We start from the raw sequence: 15,592 nt of genomic DNA, 5'->3' as shown, positions 1-15,592 counted from the left end.
CTTCAAAAATATAGAATAACACGTAATTTCCCTGACTCAGACAGTATGGAATCCACCTGCAAGGTGGGAGACCTGGTTCTATCTTTGGGTTGGGAAAAACACCTGGAAAAAGAAACAGCAGCCCACTCCAGTATTCTTGCCTGGAGAATCCCTATGGACAGAGGAGCCTGGTGGGTTACAGTCCATGGGGACACAGCTGAGTGACTGAGCACAGCACTGCTGCTGCTGCTGCTAAGTTGCATCAGTCGTGTCTGACTCTGTGCGACCCCATAGACAGCAGCCCACCAGGCTCCCCCTGGGATTCTCCAGGCAAGAATACTGGAGTGGGTTGCCATTTCTTTCTCCAGTGCATGAAAGTGAAAGGTGAAAGTGAAGTCGTTCAGTCGTGTCTGACTCTTAGCAACCCCATGAACCGCAGCCTACCAGGCTCCTCCGTCCATAGGATTTTCCAGGCAAGAGTACTGGAGTGGGTTGCACAGCACATCCCTGAAAGAGAGGAGTGTGTCACTAGCAGTACTGGCAGCATTTAGGGTGTGAGCCTCTCCAGCCCTGGGTGTGCAGAGGACCTAATAAAGGACAAGTGAGCATTCACAGAACCTAGGCTTTCCAGGTGCAAGACACGATTCCTGCCCTCAAACTCTGAGCCAGGAGATAAACAGACCTATCTGCAGTAACACCAAATAGGATGTGACAGGGTGTAAGTCCGTGCTGAAGTGTAAGTTGTACCTATGCTCAGAGAAGGGAGGGGGTGGAGCTTGGGTGCAGGAGAGGGAGGCCCCAGTGGGGAGGTGACCCTGGGCAAGAACCCCAGCTTTGGGGAAGGTAGGAGGCAGAACCATGAAAGGACTGGCTGATCGCAGTTTCAGAAGCAGGAATACTGCAAGTGAGGTTGACTACATAGAAAGCATGCTTGTTATCCTTTTGCATTGGTCCCTGTTATTTCGCAGGTCTGTTTTGTATCCTACTCAGGGCTGAGCACTCTGTAATTACTAACTCATGTGCTAACTTAGAAAAGTCTAAGTAATAGTTCTGCTAGAGATCAGAGGTGTCACTTAGGGTCTTCACATTTTATCATTGTCTTTGTTTCTTTTCAGTTCTGGCTGTGGTTACATTGTAAACGAAGCATCCAGCGCTTGTACAACTTGCAACAAAGATTCTTCGGAATTTAAATCTGTTTTTCCCAGCTTTGATATGCTAATCGATCTTGCTGATCACACAGGTACCCTTCATTCCTGTAGTCTCACAGGAAGTGTGGCTGAGGAGACTTTGGGCTGCACGGTAAATAATAAAAATACTTAGAAATACTTTCAAATTGAATTCTCTTCCCAAAACATAAGTTATTTTGGTGAACATTTGATAGAAATTAATTCCTTAATAAAGAGGTCTGGGAAAAATCAATCTTGACTTAAACACACATTGTTTTAATGAATAAAGAATTACATGTTGTATATTAAAATCCTAGCTAACATTAACTGTTAGGAATAACAGGAGAGGTCCTTGGTGACAGTGGAGAATAAACATGACATTTTATATAGTCAGATAAAATGGGCAAAATGACACCTTGGAGACACCGAGCAGGGTCCTCTATGAGGAGGGCTTGGCAGTATTTCACCTACTCAGGTGCATAAAATCAGCCATGAGCTTTCCCTCAGTCTGTCCTGGAACACAGCAGCAGAGGTTAACTTGTACACTTGGTGTTATGTCTGATACTTTTATTGTTAGAACTGGCTCTGAAATTTTACCATTAAACTTCAGTGGCGTCCACTTTGTCAAGAGTGGCTTTCTGTGCTGGCCCCCGATTGGCTTCAGAGATTCAGTTTAGAGCCTGTCTGGCTTTGTCTCCTCCATCAAGAGAGTTGAGTTGTAATTACTATGGATAAAATTCCATCTCTAGAGCAAATTTAAGTTTTACATTATTGTCAAAATGAATTATCTATATATTCTTTGGAAATGTTTAATTTTTTTTTTATCCAGGTAGTTGAGTTTCTTGCAATGACGGATGAACAGAAAACAGCGTTAAAGTGGCAATTTCTTTTGGAAAGAAGCAAAATTTATTTAAAAGTTAGTGCATTTTACAATATTACTATGTTATTCTATATATTCAATTAATGTGAAAATCCCAGAGTATGACCTAGTAAATTAGGGAATTTGTTATTTTTAATAATGTTCAGTTCCCAAATGTGCAGAAGGATTTGGCTACCATAGAAACAGTGGAAGTAATCAGGTTTTTTCATATAGCATAAAGAATTACAAGGCTTCCCTGGTGTCTTAGCAGTAAAGAATCCACCTGCAATTCAGGAGACAAAGGAGATGTAAGTTCTACCCCTGGGTTGGGAAGATCCCCTGGAGGAGGGCACGGCAACCCACTCCAGTATTCTTGCCTGGAGAATCCCATGGACAGAGGAACCTGGCAGGTTAAGTCCATAGGGTCGCAAAGAGTTGGACACAACTGAAGTGACTAAGTGGACACACACACACACAAGAATTACAAATAACACAAAAGAAAAAGACCAATAAAGAAAATATCCATTAATGTTAACATCAAGGCTAGGCACTGGGCTTTAAAGTCAGAGCTGGGTGTCCCTGCCCCCATGGGCAGTGATCCTCACTTCAGTGAGTCGTATTCAACAGCATAGTTACATGCTTATGTGCTGGGGTGATAGAGACTCAGTCTGAATCCTAGTTCCACCATTCCTTTAGCCCATGTGACCTTGGGAAGGTTAATTCTCTAAGGCCCTAATCTGCTGTGATCCTACAACTCTGACCAGAGCAGACTCCCTTAGCAACAGCAACACTTCATTGTTGGAAGGGCACAGGATCTTAGTGTTAAAGGTGTAAAACCGGCAGTGAGATAAACTCCCCTTGTTTTGCAAATGAGGAAAATAGGACAAGAAATGTTGCTTCTTGCCCGAAGTCACAGGTGAGATAGGGCTACCATTTATATTATTTGAGATGTTTTCTCTTCACACTCTAAAACATTTTCAAGCTCTTAAGTGAGTTATATCTGTCAATATTTATTGTACTAGAACTTAAATTGAGGAAAACTTTAAATGTATTCACGAGCACACAGTCTTTAAGCAGTCAGAACTGCTGTCATCTCATGTCAGGTAGCCTCTTGAAACTACAATGCACTCTGGTGAAAGAATGAGAGTAAGAAAGGCAGACAGCAATTTCACATTATTATGAACATAGCTTTGATCTCAGGGAGAACCTGAAAGAGAACACTGGGTCTGCTCCACCTCAGCTCTGAAGCAGGTTTTCCCATCTCCCAGTGGCTCCTGCCCTTGTAGCCTCAAGCATATCTGAACAGATTGCACACCCAGAGTCACCAATGGCCTTATCAGTATTTCTAGGACCTTGATTTGAGAATACCCTATCTCTTCCACCACGAGCGTGGGTCATCTCAAATACTGTACTCTATTCCCAAGTCAGAATATGCTCAGATCCCTGCCCAGCTGTATGGTTTCCTTCCAAACAACAGGTACCAGTTGCTATGAGTTTCATAAATTTAAATTCATGACTCTCTGCTTATAGTTTCCCAAACTTGATTTAAATATAACAACTACTCTCAGTTTGTACCTTTCCAAGGAATATGTTAGAAAGATATTTGTCAGGGACTTCCCTGGTCGTCCAGTGGCTAGGTCTCTATGCTCTCGAGTCAGGGGTCCTGGGTTCAATCCCTTGTCTAGGAACTGGATCCTACATGCCACAGTTTGAATGCTGTAACTAAATATTCCACATGTTGCAAAAAGATGTGAGTCAGCCAAATAAATAAATAAATGTCTTTAAAAAAAAAATTTGCCAGACTTAACAAAGGTTTAAAGCAGATAGATAGTGATTATTATCACAAAATGTAATAAGGATTATGAGACAAATACAATTTAAATTGTTATAAAAGAGTTAGAATATGTAATTTAAAAATAGGAGCTTACATTTCTCTGCAAATAAGATAAAAACAAAGGATTTCCATATAGGACATTTTGTGTATTTATCATATTTCAATAAAAAATAATGGCTACTTAAAATTATTCATTTGGAGGGATTTCAAACTGTTAACTCATTTTAATGTTTTAAAACATATAGTGTCACAAAATGTAATCAAGATTATGAGACTCATACAATTTAAATTGTTATAAATCAGAGCATGTAATTTAAAAATGTAATTGTCATAAGTGTGACGTCATTATTTCTTAAACTGTGTCATGATATCAGATCAGCTCTAACAGATCACGTTATTGCTGTGTGTTCACGTCTGTCACAGCTGGTGGTCTGAACATACTTTAAGTCCTTTTTCTACCTGTTGGATTTCATATCTCAACTTTCTTACCTGAGAGAAGATCATGAAAAAATGACCTGGATTCTTACAAAATCACTGTCAGAAACCAGATCCGTAATTTTTCTCCCAACTCTAAAAGAGACTGGAACTCTCTCCATTGTCTTACAACTTTAATTGAAGTTTTTGTTCACATCTTAAACAAAACTCATTGCTATTCTCTGTTTGTGGTCATTGGTTTTCAATTCTATGTGCCAGGTGATTTTTAAGAACTCTCTCTTTTTTCTCCTTGCAGCTTTCTATGTCGCACAGAGCGAGGGGCGGACTGAGAGTGAGTGTGCTTTCGTGTAAGCTTGCAGATCCCGTTGAGGCAAGTAGGAGCTTGTCTGGACAAGGAAACGTTCAAAACTAGATACAGTTTTAAACCCTGGGAAAGAATACACATTTTAACCTCCTTGAAAGTGGGAAATGAGTTTGAAAATTACAGATAAAATTGTATCTTGTTCAAATGTGGTGAGAATGTTCCTTTAAACTGTCATTCTGTTGCCCCCTAGAGTTGACTCCAGGTGAATCCTAAAATCTCCTTCTTATTTAAGTTCATTTCTTAGAAGTCTTTTTCTATTGGCTTGGCCCTCTCTCTTCCCAAGCTGGAAAATGTTTGCATGAATTAATAAACAAGTTTACTCTTTCCCACAAATACAATGATTTATTTTCTTAAACCCCTTTCCCCTCTGTCTTGTCTGCTTGGAGAAAGATCAGAACCTCCACAAACGCCTTGGCCCTGTCTCAGACCACTTGGCTGGAGTCGATGGGTGTGGACGGCACGTTCTCCCTGGGCCAGGTGGGGATTGCAGACATCCATGGGCAATGCAGTGCAGCTGCTTTACATGCTGTAGAGCTTTTCTAATCTGGTGCCTTCTCTGATGACACATCAGAGCTAGCCAAAGCTTGTGAAGGCTTGCTGACTCAGGCTTGACACTTGTGTGTCTGAATCAACTGGGAGGAGATCAGCTTCAGAAGTTTCATGAGCGGTGCTGAGTCCTGGGAACTTGCAGGCGTGGGAGACCTCTCGGCTTTGACTGGACACGGCTCCACTCCAGCTGCCTTTGCAGCAGCCCTAGAGCACTCTACTCAGCCCACACCGTCTCCAGTCACTGGTCTCTTGCTTCAAGGCACAGACCCGTCACCACGGTCAGTGTTGATCCAAGGTGTGGGAGGTTTGGCCAACGTAATTTGAGTCTGGTGATTTAAAGGTCACCACCCACCGAGACCCACAGCAGGAGTGATAAAAAGGAAAAGTAAGTATTCCAAATTCTCTAAGTCTGGTGTTCGGTGTTGGGAGATAAACTTATCTTGTTGTAGGGTTTTCTCTGGCTTTTACCATGTGCGACCATGGGGGAGGGATATGAGTTGACCCCCAGTGTGCCCAGATTGTGGTGATTAATGAAGTAATGAAGGACGTGACCATAGGTATACAGATATCAAGTGTACTTGATGAAGGGCTTCTTTCCTGTCCCCCGTGGGGAGGGGTAAGTGTGTTTATCAGGGTGACTGTGAAGGTGGACAGGGAGGGAAGGAAGGCAGGAAAGAGAGCGGTGTAGGGTGAGAATGCGTGGCCCAAACTGTGTCCCAGAGCTGCTGGGCCAGGCCTCCTAGGGCCCTGACCTCTAGCAGCACGCCCCAATGTGCCAACACCTGGGCCAGCATTCCCAGAGCAGGTGCATACGCAGTGCCCAAGGCCCCTAACCAAGGCCTGTGAGGGCTTTGTGTGACCTCCTCACTGCTGCTATGGTAACCTCTCAGTCCACTAGCATTTAACCAAGGAGACACCATGCCTGTCACCAGAGAGACATCACAGTCACTCATTTCTTTTGATCAAGTAGGAATCTATAGGGCTAGCTGTCAAGCTGCACTGAATCAGAGGTGCCTCACAAGGCTTAACTTACACATTTACAGAATGAAGGCTACAAACTGTCAACATCTAAAATTGGGCTTTTTTTTAGCTGAATACAGGCACTTAAACAAGTAAAAGAAAGAAGCATTCTGCCCTGTCAACACAAAGCCCACAACCCCTCTGCCCAGAATCTGCTTTTCTACTGCTCTCCAGAGGCTGCTCTTCCTGATCCTAGTGACTTTGATCTGCATATTCTGTATGCTTTATAAACAGTTGGATGACTCTGTGATTTTTCCTAATCTTCTATGACTGGTTCATTTAAGCACAATATTCCTTTCCTAATCTGCTTTGGTGAGGGTTTGTTTTGTTTGTTTTTTAACAATATGCTGTACATATGTTTATCCACCTTTTGCTCTTCTTGAGGAACCTGGAGCTGTTTTTGTCTTTTTAAAAAATATTTGTTTGACTGCATTGGGCCTTAGTTGTGTCATGCGGGACCAGGTTCCTTACTTGTGGCATGTGGGCTTTGTTGCCCCACAACATGTGGGGTCCTAGTTCCCTGACCAGGGATCCAACCCATGTCCCCTGCATTGCAAAGCAGACTTTTAACCACTGGGGAAGTTTCTTGTTTTTGCTTTTTAAATATTTTTATTATAAAGTTTTACATGTTTATTGTAGAAAAATTAGAGGAAATAATAGATAACTCCTCCCCCCCAAAAGAAAGATAAAGAAAATAAAACCCATAATCTCCATTCCCAAATTTTTTAAACTGGTAGGAAACATTCTTTTATTATGCATTTTTAAAAATTGTGGTAAAATACACATCACATAAAATTTATCATTCTAACCATTTTCAAGAGTATGATTTGAATGGCAATAAGTACATTCACAATTTTGTATTAACATCACCACTCTCTATTCCAGAAGATTTTAATCATCACAAATTGAAATTCTGTACTCATTAAGATACAATAACTCCCATTTGCCCCTACCCTAGTCTCCAGCAATCTGTAATTTACTCAGTCTCTATGAATCTAACTATTCTAGGTACCTGGTACACATGGAATCACGCAGTATTTGTCCTTTTGTGTCTACCTTGTTTTTCTGAGGCTAATGTTTTCAAGGTTCATCCATGTTACAATGTGTCAGAATTTCAGTCCTTTTTATGGTTGAGTAGTATGTATGAATTGAATAAATTTACCACCTTTTGTTTATTTATTCATGTCTTGGTGGACAGTTGGGCTGTTCCACCTTTTGGCTATTATGATTAGCTGATCATGGCTGCCATGAACATTTGTGTACACACATCCCACATTTCTGTAAATGTCTTTCCTGACTTTCCAAAATCATCTCTTTATCCATCTTTCTATGTTAAAGCATGTAATTTATAAAATTAAACAAAAAATATGATTTACAAATACAGGTTATACTATAATCCACTTTTACACTTAATAGTTTATAATAAACTTTTCATGCTATTAAATATTCTACATAGTTTCAATGACTGCCCATTATTTTATTATATGAGCATAGGATAGTGAATGGCTTCCCAGGTGGCTCAGTGGTAAAGAATCTACCTGTCAATGCAGGAGATGCAGGAGACACAGGTTCAATCCCTAGGTGGGGAGGATCCCCTGGAGGAGGAAATGGCAACCCACTCCAGTATGTTCTTGCCTAGAGAATCCCAAGGACAGAGAAGTTTGGCAGGTTATAGTTCATAGGGTCACAAAGAGTCAGACACAACTGAACATGTATAGAATAGTGAATGTAATCAATGTGATAACATTTGACACTTAAAATGTTTCCCACTTTTTGCTGTTACAAATAATGACTATAGCTAAATTTTTGGCCACATTCTTTATTATTTCTTTGGGGTAAGTTCCTAGATTATTAAGTTGCTGTAATAATGTCACATTATTGAATGTGATGGATTTTGTGATAAGCACTTTATCTTATCTGGTTTATTCAATTACTGTTATTTTGCCCATTTTATAGATGGGACATGAAAGCCAAGTTAGAGGAGATAGATTTGGAGGTGGCTGAGTGGACAGGCTCTGTGGCTGCAGGCTCAAACCCCAGTTGCTACTCCCAGGATGGGCCCTAGCTCTGAGATTCTCCACATTTGTGGTTCCCCTCCAGTAAATGGGGATAATAATACCAACTCCTATTGGCAACTATTAAGACTAAAACAGAGTTTTGCCAAGAGAATGCACTGATCATAGCAAACAGCCTCTTCCAACAACACAAGAGAAGACTCTACACATGGATACCACCAGATGGTGATTGATCAGATTGATTATATTCTTTGCAGCCAAAGATGGAGAAGCTCTATACAGTCAGCAAAAACAAGACCAGGAGCTGACTGTGGCTCAGATCATGAACTCCTTATTGCCAAATTCAGACTTAAGTTGAAGAAGGTAGGAAAACCACTAGATCATTCAGGTATGATCTAAATCAAATCCCTTATGATTAGACAATAGAAGTGACAAATAGATTCAAGGGTTTAGATCTATTTAATAGAGTGAGTGCCTGAAGAACTATGGACAGGGGTTTGTGACATTGTACAGGAGACAGTAATCAAGACAGTCCCCAAGAAAAAGAAATGCAAAAAGGCAAAATGGTTGTCTGAGGAGGCCTTACAAATAGCTGAGAAAAGAAGAGAAGCTGAAAGCAAAGGAGAAAAGGAAAGATATACCCATTTTAATGCAGAGTTCCTAAGAATAGCAAGGAGAGATAAGAAAGCCTTCCTCAGTGATCAATGCAAAGAAATAGAGGAAAACAACAGAATGGGGAAGACTAGAGATCTCTTCAAGAATATTAGAGATACCAAGGGAACATTTCATGCAAAGGTGGGCACAATAAAGGACAGAAACGGTATGGACCTAACAGAAGCAGAAGATATTAAGAAAAGGTGGCAAGAATACACAGAGGAACTGTACAAAAAAGATCTTGATGACCCTTGATAACCACAGTGATTAATCACCTAGAGCCAGACATCCTGGAGTCCAAAGACAAGTAGGCCTTGCGAAGTATCACTACAAATAAAGCTAGTGGAGATAATGTAATTCTGGCTGAGCTATTTCAGATCCTAATAGATGATGCTGTTAAAGTGCTGCACTCAATATGCCAGCAAATTTGGAAAACTCAGCAGTGGCCACAGGAGTGAAAAAGGTCAGTTTTCATTCCAGCCCCAAAGAAAGGCAATGTCAAAGAATGTTCAAACTAATGCATAATTGCACTCATCTCACATGCTAGCAAAGTAATGCTCAAAATTCTCCAAGCCAGGCTTTAACAGTACATGAACCATGAACTTCCAGATGTTCAAGCTGGAAGTTTTAAAAGGCAGAGGAACCAGAGATCAAATTGCCAACATCTGTTGGATCATCAAAAAAGCAAGAGAGTTCCAGGAAAACATCTACTTCTGCTTTATTGACTATGCCAAAGTCTTTGACTGTGTGGATCACAACAAACTGGAAAATTCTTCAAGAGATGGGAATACTAGACCACCTTACCTGACTCCTGAGAAATCTGTATGCACATCAAGAAGCAACAGTTAGAACTGGATATGGAACAATGGACTGGTTCCAAATTAGGAAAGGAATATGTCAAAGCTGTATATTGTCACCCTGCTTATTTAATTATATGCAAAGTACATCATGTGAAAATGCCAGGCTGGATGAAGCACAAGCTGGAATCAAGATTGCCAGGAGAAATATCAATAACCTCAGATATGCAGATGACACCACCCTTATGGCAGAAAGTGAAGAAGAACTAAAGAGCCTCTTGATGAAAGTGAAAGAGGAGAGTGAAAAAGCTGGCTTAAAACTCAACATACAAAAAACTAAGATCATGGCATCCGGTCCCATCACTTCATGGCAAATAGATGGGGAAACAATGGAAACAGTGAGAGACTTTATTTCCTTGGGCTCCAAAATCACTGCAGATGGTGACTACAGTCTTGAAATTAAAAGATGCTTGCTCCTTAGAAGAAAAGCTATGACCTAGACAGCATGTTAAAAAAGAGATATTTGCCAACAAAGGTCTGTCTAGTCAAAGCTATGGCTTTTCCAGTAGTTGTGTATAGATGTGAGAGTTGGACCATAAAGAAAGCTGAGCGCTGAAGAGTTGATGTTTTTGAACTGTGGTGTTGGAGAAGACTCTTGAGAGTCCCTTGGACTGCAAGGAGACCCAACTAGTCAATCCTAAAGGAAATCAACCCTGAATGTTCACTGGAAGGACTGATTGAAGCTGAAGCTCCAATATTTTGACCAGCTGGTGTGAAGAACTGACTCACTAGAAAGGACCGTGATGCTGGGAAAGATTGAAGGCGGGAGGAGAAGGGGACAACAGAGGATGAGGTGGTTGGATGGCATCACTGACTCAACAGACATGAGTTTGAGTAAACTCCAGGAGTTGGTGATGGACAGGGAAGCCTTATGTGCTGCAGTCCAAGGGGTTGAAAAGAGTCGGACACGAATAAGCAACTGAACTCAGCTGAAGACTAAATAAGTTAGTGTATGTAAAATGCTTAGACTCAAGCACTTAGTATATGATCAGTAAGTATCAGTATTATAAATGTCGAGGTATAGCAATTTCATTGGCATTCATTTGTGGCAATGTATTTGTTGTATTAAGTCTATTCTGCTTTTACAGCTTGAATTTTTTGTAGTATATTATTAGACTACGATTACTTTTCTCTCCCCTTAGAATGCAAGAAGATTTTAGCGTATGAATTAATTGTATTGCAAAGAAATATAAAACTTCCTTGAAATCAGATACTGAACCAGCATCTACACCAAAGATGTGCCCAACAGATCTTGTTAAAGAGATAACTGTGTATAAACACATGAAAAGATGTCAGCTTCACTATTTTTAAAAATATTTATTTATTTATTTATTTTTGCCCGCGCTGGGTCTCTTTGGCTGCACGCAAGCTTTCTCTAATTCTAGCAAGTGGCGACTACCCTTCGTTGCAGTGCATTGCGGTGGCTTCTCTTGTGGCACTCAGGCTCCAGGCATGCGGCTCAGTAGTTGTGGCACATGGGCCCAGCTGCTCCTCAGCATGAGGGATCCTCCCAGACCAGGGATCAAACCAGCATCTGCTGCACTAGCAGGCAGACTTCCAACCACTGGACCACCAGGGAAGTTCCAGCTTCCCTATTAATCAAAGAAATACAAATTAAAAAGACCATAGCCACAATACCCAGTGTTGACTAAGGTGTGGGCAAAAAGGTTTTCTTTAACACTCTTGTCAAGTACAAATTATTATATCCTTTCCCCTAGGCAATTGGGCAAAAAGTATCAAAATGTAAAGTACAAACTATTTAATCAATTTCACCTCTAAGACTTTTCCTAAGGAAATAAACAAGTGTAAACAGTTGTGTTTGGAGGCTATTCCTTGCATCATTGTTTCCAGTAGCAAAGCATTAGAAACCTGTGTAACATCTAAGGGGAGTATTGGGCTCCACCCAGATCTCCGGTAGGCACCTAACCCTCAGCTTCTATGAAGGCTGGAGAATTACCCTGGGGGGAGTTAAGGGAGAAGTGAAAAGTGAAAGTGAAATTGTTATTTACTCAGGGTCGGACACTTTGTGACTCTATGGCACACAAGGTGAGGGGTGGGAGGAGAGAGAATGAACATAGCAAATGTCAGCAATTATTGAATTTAGTGCAGGGTGTATGGAGTTTGTTGCATTAGTCTCTCAATTTCATAGTAGGTTTACATTTATTCAAAATAAAAGTTGAGGAAAATGTACTTTCTGAGTATGAGGACTGACTCTGGGGGGCTCCGTACATTCTCTGGGTGCTGGCTTGTCCACCCAAGGGGCCACATGCAGACATTACTCCTGCCGTGTACCTTTAACTTGCTTTCAGATCTGTCAGCTTTGATAGACTTGGTTCAGTTGGACCTTGTGTCTGATAGTTTTACTAAGAAACTCTCAGTAAAAGCATACCCTTGATTCAGCTCTTCCACTTATGGGAACCTAGCCAAAGGACAGAGTCTATTAATACTTCCTGGCTTCTTTTGGCTATTAAGGTTCTGTGTGCTCATGCATGCTCAGTCACTTCTGACTCTTTGCAACCCCACAGACTGGAGCCCACCAAGCTCCTCTGTCCATAGAATTTTTCAGGCAAGGATACTGGAGTGGGTTGCCATTTCCTACTCCAGGGTATCTTTCTGACCCACGAACTGAACGTGTGTCTCCTGCCTTGGCAGGCAGATTCTTTACCACTGTGCCCCTGGGACGCCTCCCGAGCCAAAGAGAACAGCTACCAGCAAATAATTAAAGACGACCTCAGTGGCCAACAATGGAGGACTGGTTTCAAGGCAAGCAGTCACTGAAAACAGTTCAGAAACGTGCTGACATGGGAAGACAGTTATGACATACAGTGGAAAATATTAGAAAACTGTATGGTACAAACAAATTCTATTTAAAAGATCACAATTATATCTGCAGATTTGGAAGAATGCACACCAAATGCTTAACTTGGACCATCTCTGGGTTTATGGAATTTATGGTGCTCTGGCTTTTTGGCTTATGCATAATTTCTGAATCTTTTATTAAAAATATCTATTGCTTAAGCATTTAAAAAAGAAATCTTATTAAAAGATAAAAGGGAGTTCCCCTGCGGCCTAGTGGTTTAATTCTGGGCTTTTGCTGCTATATGCAGTCAAAAACAAAGAAGATAAAGGAAGACTGTTGTTATTGTTCAGTCGCTAAATTGTGTCCAATTCTGGGTGAAGAGGAAAGAAGATAATGTGATGTTTTATAAATAAATCCAACTCTGACACTTCTTTATAATAAATTATAAATTGGGCTTTTCAGAAGACCTAAATGTTTGAACTTTCTAATATATCTACTTCAAAGATGCAGCCTGCAGTGTGGTCACAACTTGAGGTTTTGCACACTTAGAATGGAAAAACAAGGTCCAACTGTATAGTACAGGGAACTTTATCCAATCTCCTGGGATAAACCATCATGGAATGTGTATGTGAGTAAATCTGGAGCTCTTTGCTCTATAGCAGAGATTGGCACAACATCACGAATTAACTCTACGCTAAAAAATGGGGGAAAAAGACTTCAAGTTTCTGTCTTGGGATGGTTGTGTTACACTGTGGCTCTGTCACTTCAGGCTGTCTAATCTCTGTCTCTGTAACAGGGGTGGTAGTAATACTACCAACCTCACAGCTTTGTTGAGGATTAAATACTACACAGAAAACTCTTGACACAGTGCCTAATAGTACTAAGTGCTCAATAAGCGTTAGGAGCCAGCAGGTGCCTTCTGTTCAGGCTAACAGCAGGAGCCCCTGCCTAAGCCTAAAGGATTCCACCAGGCACTCTGACAGTGGTGCATCTCACCTAGTATTTTGCAGAGAAGTGTGTGTGAGTGCTCAGTCATGCCTGACTCTTTGCAACCCCATGGACTGTAGCCTGCCAGGCTCCTTCGTCCATGGGATTCTCCAGGCAAGAATACTGGAGTGGGTGGCCATACCCTCCTCCAGCGGATCTTTCCCAACTAGGGATCCAACCCGTCTCCTGCATTAGCAGGCAGATTCTTTACCACTGAGCTACCTGGAAAATCCAGAGAGGCGGGCAGGGGAATGTAAAAGCAGAACTTCCAGGTCATTTTATTTCCCTGAAGCTTCCTTATCACTGGGTGTGAAGTACAGGTGCTGATCAACTCTGTTAATAAAGCACAGTGCTCAGGAAACCAAAGGCCAAAGACCAAGGTCTGAAGCCCCTTAGTGAGGATGTGTCCCTCATAACCACTACTGGCAGGGGAAGTACACTTTTAGACCTCACAAAAGATAGCATATTTACTTAGGAAACAACAGTTTCAAAATTATTCCCCAAACTCAGAATCTATGGGCCAGAATATACACCCTAACTAAATGAGTGAGGTCTTCATTAACTGCTCACTTATTAAATAAAACTTTAACTGACTATGTGGAGTAGTGTTTCTCCATAAATCACTTGGAGTGCCAGAGATTGAGTCCATTAAATAACACATTGCACCTGGGATGGTCCAGTAATTGGAAATTTTTATTTTTATAAATACCTCCAGATGGTTTTCATGATCATAAAGGAACTTTGGGAAACACTGATGAAACATGCATTTCATCCTTTGCAGATTTTAAGTCTTGAACACGTGGTCCTTGAATGACCCACTGAAAAGTCTAATCCAGTCCAGTTTTAGAAAAAGAAAGTAAGTCTTTTGAATATCTGACTTCTTGTTTCCTAGGAGACACTGTTTTTCATTTCCATTTCTGGCCCAGCTCTTCTAGGTCAGGTTTTTCTCCAAGGGTCCATCTTCCTTGAGTTGAGGCATAGCAATCCAATCATTTTTAAATATTGGTTTATTATTAAAGGATTGTCACGTTTAATTAAATAACATTTGCTCGCTTTTGTCTCTCCTTTCCTTTCCCCCTGAAACATATGTTAACAGGTTAGGGTGCTTTGTATAATACACATTCAATATTCTGGTTTCTCCACCTTAAACTTCATACTGAGGATACCGTGTATGCCAGCCTGAATCTCATCGTTTTCTTTAACGGGTCCCACTCCTTTTGGCGTCCCGGTCAAGATAATATCTCCTTCTTCCAAGGTCATGATCTTAGAAACGTAGCTGATGATGTAGGGGATGGAAAAAATCATGGAGGATGTCTCACCCTCCTGTCTGAGTTCACCGTTGACCTTGAGCCAGAGCTTCAGGTTGTGAGGGTCAGGGATCTTCTCTTTGGGCACGAAGGCACTGACCGGGCAAGAGGCCGTGAAACTCTTGGCCAGAGTCCAGGGCAGCCCCTTCTTTTTGCACTCGTCCTGCACGTCCCTGGCGGTCATGTCCAGGCACAGGGCATAGCCGGCCACGTAGTCCATGGCCACGGCCTCCGGGACTGCGCGGCAGCGCTTGCCCATCACCACAGCGAGCTCGAGCTCGTGGTGCAGGTTGCGGGAGTAGGCGGGCACGAGCACCGGCGAGCCTTCGGGGGCGTAGGCGGTGGACGGTTTCAGGAAAAGCACCGGCTCGCTGGGCGCGGCGCTCTGCATCTCCCGGACGTGGTCCGCGTAGTTCCGGCCCACGCACACGATGTTCTTCCCCCACTCCCAGAAGCGGGACATCGGCCTGCCGGCGGCCATGCTCCTACCCGCTGCCCGGAGTCACGTGGACCCTGCCCGGCCGGTCACGGACGCCGACGGCTAGCCGGAGAGGACCAACTACCTCGAGGAGCCGGGCCGCGGACTCCGCCGGGTGCCCGGAAGTCGCGGCGCTCGTCCTGTCGGCAGCAGCTGTCCAGTGGCTGCCCGGGGGCTGCCGGGCCTGGTCCCCGCAGAGAGGCGGTGGCTGGAGCAGGTGCCTTCCGGATCACCCTCAGGTCCTCAGCGGGGCAGGGTCAGGTGTGGACGCTGGCGCTGATTGGCCGG

At 42.4% G+C, this 15,592-nt stretch overlaps 2 protein-coding genes across 3 annotated transcripts in view; one reads left to right on the top strand and one right to left on the bottom strand.

The window, feature by feature from the left end:
* Window positions 1-4,776, top strand: part of MEIOB (meiosis specific with OB-fold) — a 32,084-nt gene extending 27,308 nt beyond the window's left edge. The window contains exons 12-14 of one of the 2 annotated variants that reach the window (XM_070460480.1): window positions 1,095-1,278; window positions 1,975-2,061; window positions 4,569-4,776. In XM_070460480.1, the coding sequence (XP_070316581.1) occupies window positions 1,095-1,278; window positions 1,975-2,061; window positions 4,569-4,685 (388 nt within the window). In that variant the 3' untranslated portion in view covers window positions 4,686-4,776. The remainder of the gene's footprint in view (window positions 1-1,094; window positions 1,279-1,974; window positions 2,062-4,568) is intronic. The other variant, XM_070460481.1, reaches the window with a different exon arrangement.
* Window positions 4,777-14,191: 9,415 nt separating this feature from the next.
* Window positions 14,192-15,571, bottom strand: FAHD1 (fumarylacetoacetate hydrolase domain containing 1). Its single transcript, XM_020886403.2, has one exon. It carries the CDS (start codon window positions 15,305-15,307, stop codon window positions 14,642-14,644), a length of 666 nt encoding a protein of 221 aa, XP_020742062.1. The 5' UTR covers window positions 15,308-15,571; the 3' UTR covers window positions 14,192-14,641.
* Window positions 15,572-15,592: the final 21 nt, after the last annotated feature.

This window comes from Odocoileus virginianus, chromosome 33, assembly GCF_023699985.2.
Source record: "Odocoileus virginianus isolate 20LAN1187 ecotype Illinois chromosome 33, Ovbor_1.2, whole genome shotgun sequence".
Taxonomy (NCBI): domain Eukaryota; kingdom Metazoa; phylum Chordata; class Mammalia; order Artiodactyla; family Cervidae; genus Odocoileus; species Odocoileus virginianus.
Note: the sequence above shows the minus strand (reverse complement) of the source record. Positions and strands in the feature narration are given on the sequence as shown.